We start from the raw sequence: 10353 nt of genomic DNA on the forward strand, positions 1-10353 counted from the left end.
CTAAACATAAAAGGTTTGGCTACGTCCACGCTACACTGGATAACTTTGAAAACGCCGGTTTCGAGTAAAAACAACAGGCGTACACACTGAGCGTTTTTCAAAATATCTCTGTCCACACTAACATGGATATTTGGGCGAATCTCCTCTACCGGGCACACGCAGGACACACAGAAAACAAGCGAAGAGGAAACAGTATACTTAGTGCACATTTGTCCAGTTACAGAGTAGCTGAAAAACTTAAAAGGAATTGCTCTTGGCTCTCACGCAGGAGGACTTAAAACTAAAAAAACAAATACTGGAGCATATGGAGGCAACCGACAGGGAGTTCACGGACAGTATGACCGAGCTGATGACGAACATTGAAAAACTGACTAACTCTTTGCATTAATAAAGCACCTTGTTAAATATAAAAAACAAGTCTGCATCAGCGTTATCTTGTATTTCCATACAATGTTACATTAGGCTGTTACACATCTACTGTCAGAGGAGTACTTGCATAAATAGGTAAACCACCTTCATACAAGCAAGGACAGAAAACAGGGCAAAGTAAGTATACTTATTTATTCAGTAAGCTATGGGTCAAAGTATTTGGTGAGTACATTTCTAACTCTTCTGGCTTCAGTCTCGTTGCCATCTGTTCTGAAATTGTTAGGTTCTGCGAAACGCAGAATCAAATATCGCTGTGATGATTGTACGCTCTAGTATCAATTGTTTGGCGACAATAAAGTAGTAATAAGAAGAAGAAGAAAAAGAAGAAAACAATGAAATGCCAGGCTGCCGCCACTGTTCCGGCACATCATGACAGCGGTTTTAAAAAGCTCCGGTTACCCCGTACACACTGCAACGGATATTAGGCGTTTTCAGATTTATTCACTCTGGAGACCGTTTCTGAAAATCTCCGTTTTCGGCGGATGAAAACGCCGTTTCAGTGTGGACAGAAGGTCAAAACGAAGAGAAAAAGCTTCATTTTCAAAATTATCAGGCGTAGTGTGGACGTAGCCTTAGTTGTCTGTTAGTTGATACTAATATCCTCTTAAATCTAAGGGAACACTTCCACTCATGAACTTACAGTATTTACTTCTGCTTTTCAATACTTTGCATCTAATTCCTCTCTGCAATAAGTTCTCACCAAAATTCAATCACTTAGGAATTAGCTTCATAATCATAAACATTGGTACCTCAGTTCTCATAATGCACTTCCAGGAATGAGGGTGTTAATGAAACAGCATTAAAGATGATCATTATAGCATTATAAAAATAGAGATGACAGGGCTGTTGTGGATAGAATTTAGCTCAAAACCCTATTGTCTCTGTTACCACACCCTGCAATGAATTGTTTACAGCTGTGTAGAGTGGATGCACATAGAATCAAAAGAAATAGTGTACAATTACATTTAGGCTTCATTATCATGGAAACAAACTGATAATAGAGGCACATTTTCCCTCTAACTCCAATACTCTGAACTTTTTTGTCATTGCACCAAACACCGGAAATTGGCACCCACAATGGATTTTAATCCATGTCCTAATATATTCTACGGCAAACATCGCAAAGTACATCAAAAAGAACATAATAAAATGTGACACTCATCCTTTGGCAAAATATGGAAGTAGATCAAAATCAGGTTGGAGATTACTGACATATGTTGCAAATTTGTTATTCTGGCAGCAGTACAGTGCAATACACCAAAAACTATAAATTACAATAAGAGATTTGTTTTTAATAAATTAAGTAGCACAAAAAGAGAGCAAAGATAGTGAGGTAATGTTCTTGGGTTGGTTCATTGTCTGATCAGAAAGCTGATGGTGAGGACGGGGGAGAACAAAGCCACCGCAAGACTCAACCTTCATACTTAGCAGGCTAAAATGTGGCAATCAGTAAGAGGCCAACACAGAAGTTATATCATTCAGAACTATGTTCCTGAGACATAGGACTTTGGGGTGCGTAGAAGTTCATTCCTCCACAGACTTTTGAAAAATAAACTAATTGTCCAGTAATCTAACTAAAGGTATTCTGAAAGAGTGGTCAGCTTAGTATTCTTCCCTACCTTCTCATTTTCCCACTGGAAGAAATTGCAATCCTTTCGATCTCTGCAGGCTGCACAGGCATAAAACCTTCTGCCTTTTTGTTCCTTGTGGTTTATTTTTGCAAACAACAGAGTTGGGCCTGGAACCAAGACAAAGAAGAAATACATCTTGTTGAACAAGAAACTTGACTTTATTTTTCTCTCTTAGTAAAGATGGATGAGAAGTCGGTCAGTATTTATCAAGTGCATAAAATGAATCTCAATATTTTACCATGGGAAAGAAATTCGTTCCACATAATGAATCTGTTGAATGACATTCAAAGGTATTTAGGGAAGAGCAGCAAGATGTAGTACAAAAATTGGAAGATAATTCAGTACTTGCTCAAATGCCGCTTTTTATCTTGATAACAGAATCACTGACAAATCTTGAGCGTAATCTAATTCAGAAACAACAGCAGGCATAATCCGATTTACATTTATCTAGAAGAAAGAAAGCAGCCAGCAAGATGGAGTGTTATCCTGACAGTGAAACAAACAAGCAGAAGTTGGGAAGCATCTTCATTAGTGGTGCGGATAGAAAACAGAACATAGAAAAATAGGTGCAGGAGTAGGCCATTTGGCCCTTCGAGCCTGCACCGCCATTCAGTATGATCATGGCTGAACCAACTCAGAACCCTGTACCAGCCTTCCCTCCATACCCCTGATCCCTTTAGCCACAAGGGCCATATCTAACTCCCTCTTAAATATAGTCAATGAACTGTTTCCTGTGGCAGAGAATTCCACAGATTCACCACTCCCTGTGTGAAGAAGTTTTTCCTAATCTCAATCCTAAAAGGCTTCCCCTTTATCCTCAAACTGTGACCCCTTGTTCTGGACTTCCCCAACATCGGGAACAATCTTCCTGCATCTAGCCTGTCCAATCCCTTTAGGATTTTATACGTTTCAATCAGATCCCCCCTCAATCTTCTAAATTCCAACAAGTATAAGCCTAGTTCATCCAGTCTTTCATCATATGAAAGTCCTGCCATCCCAGGAATCAATCTGGTGAACCTTCTTTGTACTCCCTCTTTGGCAAGGATGTCTTTCCTCAGATTAGGGGACCAAAACTGCACATAATACTCCACGTGTGGTCTCACCAAGGCCTTGTACAACTGCAGTAGTACCTCCCTGCTCCTGTACTCGAATCCTCTTGCTATAAATGCCAGCATACCATTCGCCTTTTTCACCGCCTGCTGTACCTGCATGCCCACTGGATTCCAGTGACAGGGCGTGCATGTCCCAACCATATGTTGTACACCACTATGGACCAGATTCAGCCACAACAACCTTGTTCGTGCCTCAGTTTAGCATGCTGCATCACATAATTTCAAGTTCAGCATCCTGGTTGCCTGTGCTATCATACATTGTTTTGCCACCTACCCACTGTAATTCCCAGTCTTTTGTGAAACACATTGAATTGAATAAACACCTCCCCGTTTGGTGAGACTTAATTAGTGTCTCCTACAGTGTCTCAAGCAAACCCATCTGGATCCACAAGGTAAATCCACAAGACACTTTCAAACCTGAAGCAGCTTTGCTGCAATTTTTTAAAAATTTGTTGCCCCACTTAAAATGCAATTAATCCCAATGTAACTAATGTTACAGCATGCATTGATGAAGAAAAATAATTAGAAGGATTTCAATGCAGTGAAAATTTGGTACATTCTCTTGCAATAGCCAATGAAGCTCGGTCATATGTTTTCAAAACAGCTCCTTAAGGTATCACAGCAATTGGATCAAAGGCAAGTAAATGAAAATGAGCAGTGGGTCGGCAATATTTGAATAAATAGTAGACTGGCAAGAAAGGCTGAGTAACTTGTCCTTTGATTATGCTTAATAATTCTGATGGGAGATGGTGAAGGAAAAGCGGTAGGAAAATTAATTTGTAAATTACCACTAAAGGGAGTAGAGGCGAAGTCTGGGGAGTAATGAATTACAGACATTGAAAGTTGCAGTAAAAAAATAGCCACAATAAAGAAATACGGCAGTTAGATAGTGTCTCAGAGTGGATTAAAACAAATGCATCTCTTCCAGGCTCCTTCTGTCCTCTGTACAATTATTTGCATACATTGCTGGACACGTGACAAATTTACACAAGGCAGTAAAAAAACAGCATTAAAAACAATTCTGATAACCAAGGAATGAAAATGCACAATGTAAAAAAAAGTGAGGGACTGCTCTGAAGCATTATTATAGTATTGCTTAAATATCTGGGACTCCAACGTAGTAAATTTATTTCTTAATGTTACAAATAATCTCATTATAATAGTTGTTAACAATTTACTACACATCATTTCACATTCCTACACTAATACATTGGGGAGAAAACACCTATTGCAATTCAATAACAAAGTGATTTCTTTTCATTTACTGCCAGTGTGAAATTCCACATTTACCAGAATTAACTACCTTGTATGGACATTGGGGGAGCAGCATTAGAATGAACATAAGGAGTTTCTGATGAACAAAATATTGCAAAAATCAGCTTCTAACTCAGAAGCAAATTATAGACACTAAAATCTTAAAACTTTTGACAGGTAATGAATCAGAATCCAAAAATTGTTGAATATTACAATGGTATTTTTTTTTCCTATTTCACAATCACAATTATTTTGCCCTTCAGGAAAACATGCACAAATGTAAAACAATGTCTAGCTGAATCCAGAGACATAATTACAGGCTTATGCCGCGCACAGGTGGTTGTGAATTCAGCACTTTAAATATAGATATGATGTTAGACACTGTTCAAGCTATATTGTCTTGAAAATTAAGCATTTATTTCCTGTGTTGCAATAGGAACATGCTTGTCACCACTCTGCTTACCTTTAAATTTATAAATAGCAATGATGGGGCAGAAGTAAAAAAGATTCAGGATGAAGTTAAAATTTAGTAATATTGATTTGGTAAGTACAGCAGCAACACCTCTGCCACGATTATCCTCAATGATGCTCCTCCACATGGCTCTGTCCTCAGCCCTGACTTTACTCCTTACTACTGAATTCAGCTCTAAGTTGCAGCTGAAATCACCACAGTGGGCTGAATCTCAAATAACGAAGAGACAGAGTGCAGGAAGGAAATAGAGATCCTAGCAGCAGGATGTCATGACGATCTTTCCTTCACTGTCAGCAACATAAAAAAGCTGGTCACTGACTTCAGGAAGGCATATGGTGCACACACTCCTGTGGTACTGAGGTTGAGAGACTAAGGGCTTCATGTTCCTTGCACTGAATATCACCAATAGGCTATCCTGATCCAACCAGGTAGATGCCACAGCCAAGAAAGCTCACTAGTGTCACAACTTTCTCAGGAGGCTGAGAAAATTTGGCATGTCCCCTTTGACCCTCATCAATTTTCATAGACACACCACTGAAAGCATCCTATTAGAATGCATCATGAAAGGCAATTCTCTATCCATGACCACAAGAAACCAGAGTTGTGGACACAGCCCGGCAGAGCATGAATCCTGCCACCCTTCCATGGAGGTAGAAGAGACCGCAGATGCTGGATTCTGGAGAAACAAATAATCTGCTGGAAGAACTCAAAGGGTTGAGAAGCAACCGTGGGAGGAATTATCAACGTTTTGGGTTGAAACCCACAGACGCTGCTAGACCCGCTTAGTTTTTCCAGCAGGTTGTTTCTTGCTCCCCTCTGTAGACTGTCTACACATTTTGTTTCTTTGATGAAGAAACCAACATAATCAAAGACCCCACACAACCAGACATTCTCTCTTCACAGCCCTCCCAACAGACAGTAGATACAAAAACTTTGAAGTACGTAGCACCAAGCTAAAAGACAGCTTCTCTCTCACTATTATAAGACTACTAAACCAGACTCAGCCGTCCGGATGGATCAAGACAGAATTCAGGGGTCCATAGCCTCCCCTACTGCCACGGTGAGGCCACTCTCAGGTTGGAAGAGCAACACCTCATATTCTGTCTGGATAGCCTCCAGCCTAACACCATGAATATTGATTTATTTAACTTCTGGTAAATTCTCCCTCAGTCCCCTTCTCTTTTGTTCCATTCTTCATTCTGGGTCCACTCTAACCCCTTCTCTTCACCTCCCTCACTCCCCTTTCTCCTTCCCATTCTCCCATAGTCCACTCTCCTCTCCTATTAGATCCCTTCTTCTTCAGCCCTTTACCTCTTCCACTTATCACCTCCAAGCTTCTCGGTTCATCCTCCCTCCCCTCCCCCCTCTGGTTTCACCTAACAATTACCAGCTTGTACTCCTTTGCCTTCTCCCCATCCCAGCTTCTTACTGTGGCTTCTTCTCCCTTCCTTTCCAGTTCCGACGAAGGGTGTCAACTCAAAAGGTCCCGTCTTCATTCCTCTCCATGCTGCCTGACCTGCTGAGATCCTCCAGCATTGTGTGTGTTGGTCTAAATTTCGCATCTGCACAAACTCGTGTTTAGAAATTAAATCGGACTACTTTAGGAGGATCTCATTAAACACACAATGTAAATCAAAAAAAACTGCAGAAACTGTAAATCCAAAATAAAAAACTGAAAACGTTGTAAATGCTCAGCAGTTTAAAACACTTTTGTAGAAAGGGAAATAATCCTTTCACAGATGGGAATTCTTACCACAGATGTTGCCTGACCTGGTGAACTTCTACGGCAATTTCTGTTTTCGCATGAAATACGTATATGTATGCATAGACCTCCACAGCTGGGTTACAATTTATCTGGAAGGACAGCATGGGGGACTGTTCTGCCCTGATGCACCTTCGTAAGCATATCAAAGTTTTATGCAAACATACACTCACTTCTAAGCCCTTGAACTGACACTTATTGCTACCTGTTCAAAAAAAAATGTCTGCAGATTTGTAGAGATTCACAAAGCCCCTAAATATGTTGTAAACAAAACATATAAACTATAAGTAGTAAACACAAGAAAGTCTGCAGATGCTGGAAATCCCAAGCGACTCACACAAAATACAGGAGGAACCTAGCAGGTCAGGCAGCATGTATTGAAATTAATAAGACAGTCGACATTGGCCGAGACTCTTCTTCAGGACTGAGAAGGAAGGGGGAAGATGCCTGAATAATAAGGTGGAGGGAGAGGAAGAAGGGTAGCTAGGTGATAATTGAGGCCAGGTGGGTGGGAAAGGTGAAGGGCTGGAGAAAAAAGAATCTGAAAGGAGAGGAGAGTGGACCATGGGAGAAAGGCATGGAGGAGGGAACTCAGGGGGGAGTAATAGTCAGGTGAGAAAAGGTAAAAGGTCAGAATAGGAAACAGAGTGGGGGGGGGCAGTCAGTCACTTGTACCTCATCCATCATACTACATGATAGAAACTTGCCTTGGGGAAAAATGGCTCTAAATTGGTAATACACCGAGAAAAGGAAATGGGTTCATTGCTTAGGAATTTGTAACAGGAACCACAAAAATTAATCTGGTAGATTGCCTAAAGCAGTATTAGCTTTATGTTTAGAAGCTCCTTGGATCAATAGTGGCTTGCTGCCGATCTGAAGACCTTCTAAACATAAATAAAGCTGGAGCAAGAAGTGCCAGAGCAAGATAGGGACCAGTGTGTTTACAGGCAAGCATACTACAGGAAAACTCTAGATTACAATCACTTTCAACTTCTGAGAACTGTATGTAACTCAAACAATCTGTAAATCAGAATGGAACAGAAATGGGAGAGCAATCAGACATGGTAAGCAATGTATCCTACAACCAATGTACGCAAAAATCTTGTGCTGTGCAATTTTTTGCCCAGTGACAATAACAAGTACATACCGAATAACTTCTTCAATGAAAACAGTATAAATAAGCCGGCTCTAAAATGTGCAGGCAAATCATTGCAAACTCCATGTTGACAACACCATCCGCATCAAAAACCAGAAAAGGAAATGTAACTGTGTACAATTGTGAAATATACTTAACATGCCAATGAGGTAGAGGGTGGCAACCTTCTGTGCGCAAGTAACAAACAATGTTGTGTGCACGTGCACACCTTAGAGGGATCATTGATGGTAAGTGAAAACCAGCCAACCTCAGTGACTCAATGAGTGAATGGACCTACTCAACATTCAGAGCTCTGCTTGCTTAAATTGGCTATGATTGTCGCAAGAATGGGGAGGAGGGGACGGGTAGAAGGCACACTGAAATGCTCTATTCCCTCATTACACAAGATCCTAAAGCCCCCAGTGGCCAGCAAATCCATCACCATTCCAAACATTCATTCATATGTATTGGCTACCAATAAGTCATAACCTGGGAATAACCTGTATAGAACAGCCAAAGATTCTGATGCAGCTGGACTTCTAAATGGAAGAGGCTGAGTGCACACCTAGATTTTCACGAGATCTCTACTTTAGTATGAGACTCCAGGCTTGGAGATTGTAGAGAGGGTGTAAATTCGAGTGAATCTAGTGAACATATCCTTTATAACTGCTCAAAATACCAGCCAACAAGATAAAATGTTTGCAGGGTAAAACACTACATTTTTCGAATTCTCGCTTCTTCATAAATAATCGAGATGGAAATGCCAGGGTGGGTTCAATCTGCCGCGCCCCAGAAACCACAAATCGTCCAATGCTGTCTTGTCAGCCACCAAAAGTTGTTTAACAACCACACCAATTATGTGATGAGCGGCACACGGATACTGGGTTAATAGGGCGAGGAGCTCTGGTTAAATGATTAAAGTGCCCACTGCACCATGCAAAAGACGGGCAAAGATTGTGAACCTAAAACGTCGTTATACCCCCTTCCCCTCTCCCAAAATCTTTGGCCCTGAAAGTCATGCAGCATTTGTGTTTTATTTCTGTACAGTTTCTATACAAACCGCAGCGCTTCATCCAACACCGATGCAACAGTTCGCAGGCCTTGTGCACCGCGACTGTTCCATATCCCGTTCACTCTCTCCTTACCATGTGGGCACAGGGGAGCTTTGGACTCCGCTTCCTGGTCGATAACTAACTCAATTGCCGCTGTCTCCGACATTCCCACGCACCAGGCCCCACCGCCCCTCACGACAGAAACATGCGACCCTTTCCGTCGACGTCACTCGCGCGACCGCCTCTGCTCGCCCGGTTCCCTAGGTAATTGTGGTAGGAGCAATGGTGGGGGTTTGGGGAGGATTGGTGTTGGTATGGTATGGTATGGGGTGGAAGTGTCTTGGAAAGTGAGTGCCGTCGGCGGAGAACATGCATTTGCTGAGGTCGAAATGGCTGCCGATGGTTTCTGCTGTGCTGCACTGACCTCCTGGTAGAGATATATCCTTCGCCCACAGACCTGTTTCTCTGTGCGTGCGCAGAAACTATTCCAAATGTGTTTGAAAATCGTCACCCTCGTTCCACTTGTGGGGTGTCCCCGGATAATGAAGGGGTTCCGTTTGCATAGATCTTCATGTTCATCAAAATTAAATTTATTATCACTGACAGAAGACGTGAAATCTGTTGAAATCCGGCAACGATGCAATGCAAATACATTAAAAATCTATAAGTGACAACATATATATATAAATAAATAGCGTAAAATAGGGAATAACATGGTGGATGGATTGTTCAGATACCTAATGGCAGAGAGGAAGAAGTTTTTCCTAAATCGTTGAATGTGGGTCTTCATGTCCGGATAGTGAGAGTCCTTAACGGAGATGCTGCTTTCTCGAGTCTATAACGCTTTGCAGCATCTTGTATTGAAGTCTCCATACCAGCTGTGATGCAGTCAGAATATTCTCCATCTGTAGAAATTTACTAGAGTTTTTGGTGATATTCCAAATCTCAAATTCCTAACAAGAAAGAATTACTAAAGGTGGAGAGGGAAATTAATTCTGTTATTTGTAGGAATAAGCATATGTGGATATATATACTTTCAAATTTAAAAAGAAACTATCAGTTTTATAGGTCACATGTTGATCTAAACACAATGAAAATGTGTTACTTGCCTCAATGACCCATGTGGTCCAAGAATTTTCTGGGGGCAGCCCACAAGTATCCAGTGCCAACAGAGTATGCCCACAACCTACTAATCCTAACTAATGTACCTTTGTATGTGACAGGAAGCTGGAGAACTCAGAATAAACTCACGTTGTCATGGGGAGAAGATGCAGACTCCCTATGGACAGTGGTGCAAATTGAACCCTGATCACTGCATTGTAAAGTGTTGCATTAACCACTACACTACAGTGCTGCTCTAGAATATCATGAAAGCTGGTTTGTATGTAGAATGTGTCTACAAGTCGGGCATTTATAATTTAGGAACAGCCTGTAAACATTTCCTTCATTTTTGTTCACAGGCACGAAGTAATTTGTCCATAAGATACAGGAGCACAATCAAACTAT

General features: G+C 41.2%; 1 protein-coding gene across 2 annotated transcripts in view; it reads right to left on the bottom strand.

Annotated features, from left to right (window-relative positions):
* zcchc4 (zinc finger, CCHC domain containing 4) overlaps positions 1 to 9043 on the bottom strand; it is a 108236-nt gene extending 99193 nt beyond the window's left edge. The window contains exons 1-2 of one of the 2 annotated variants that reach the window (XM_063043345.1): positions 8941 to 9043; positions 2049 to 2167 (exon numbers count right to left, since the gene is read on the bottom strand). In XM_063043345.1, coding sequence (XP_062899415.1) covers positions 2049 to 2167; positions 8941 to 9013 — 192 coding nt within the window. In that variant the 5' untranslated portion in view covers positions 9014 to 9043. The remainder of the gene's footprint in view (positions 1 to 2048; positions 2168 to 8940) is intronic. The other variant, XM_063043346.1, reaches the window with a different exon arrangement.
* Positions 9044 to 10353: the final 1310 nt, after the last annotated feature.

The sequence above is a fragment of the Mobula hypostoma genome, chromosome 3, assembly GCF_963921235.1.
Source record: "Mobula hypostoma chromosome 3, sMobHyp1.1, whole genome shotgun sequence".
NCBI lineage: Eukaryota > Metazoa > Chordata > Chondrichthyes > Myliobatiformes > Myliobatidae > Mobula > Mobula hypostoma.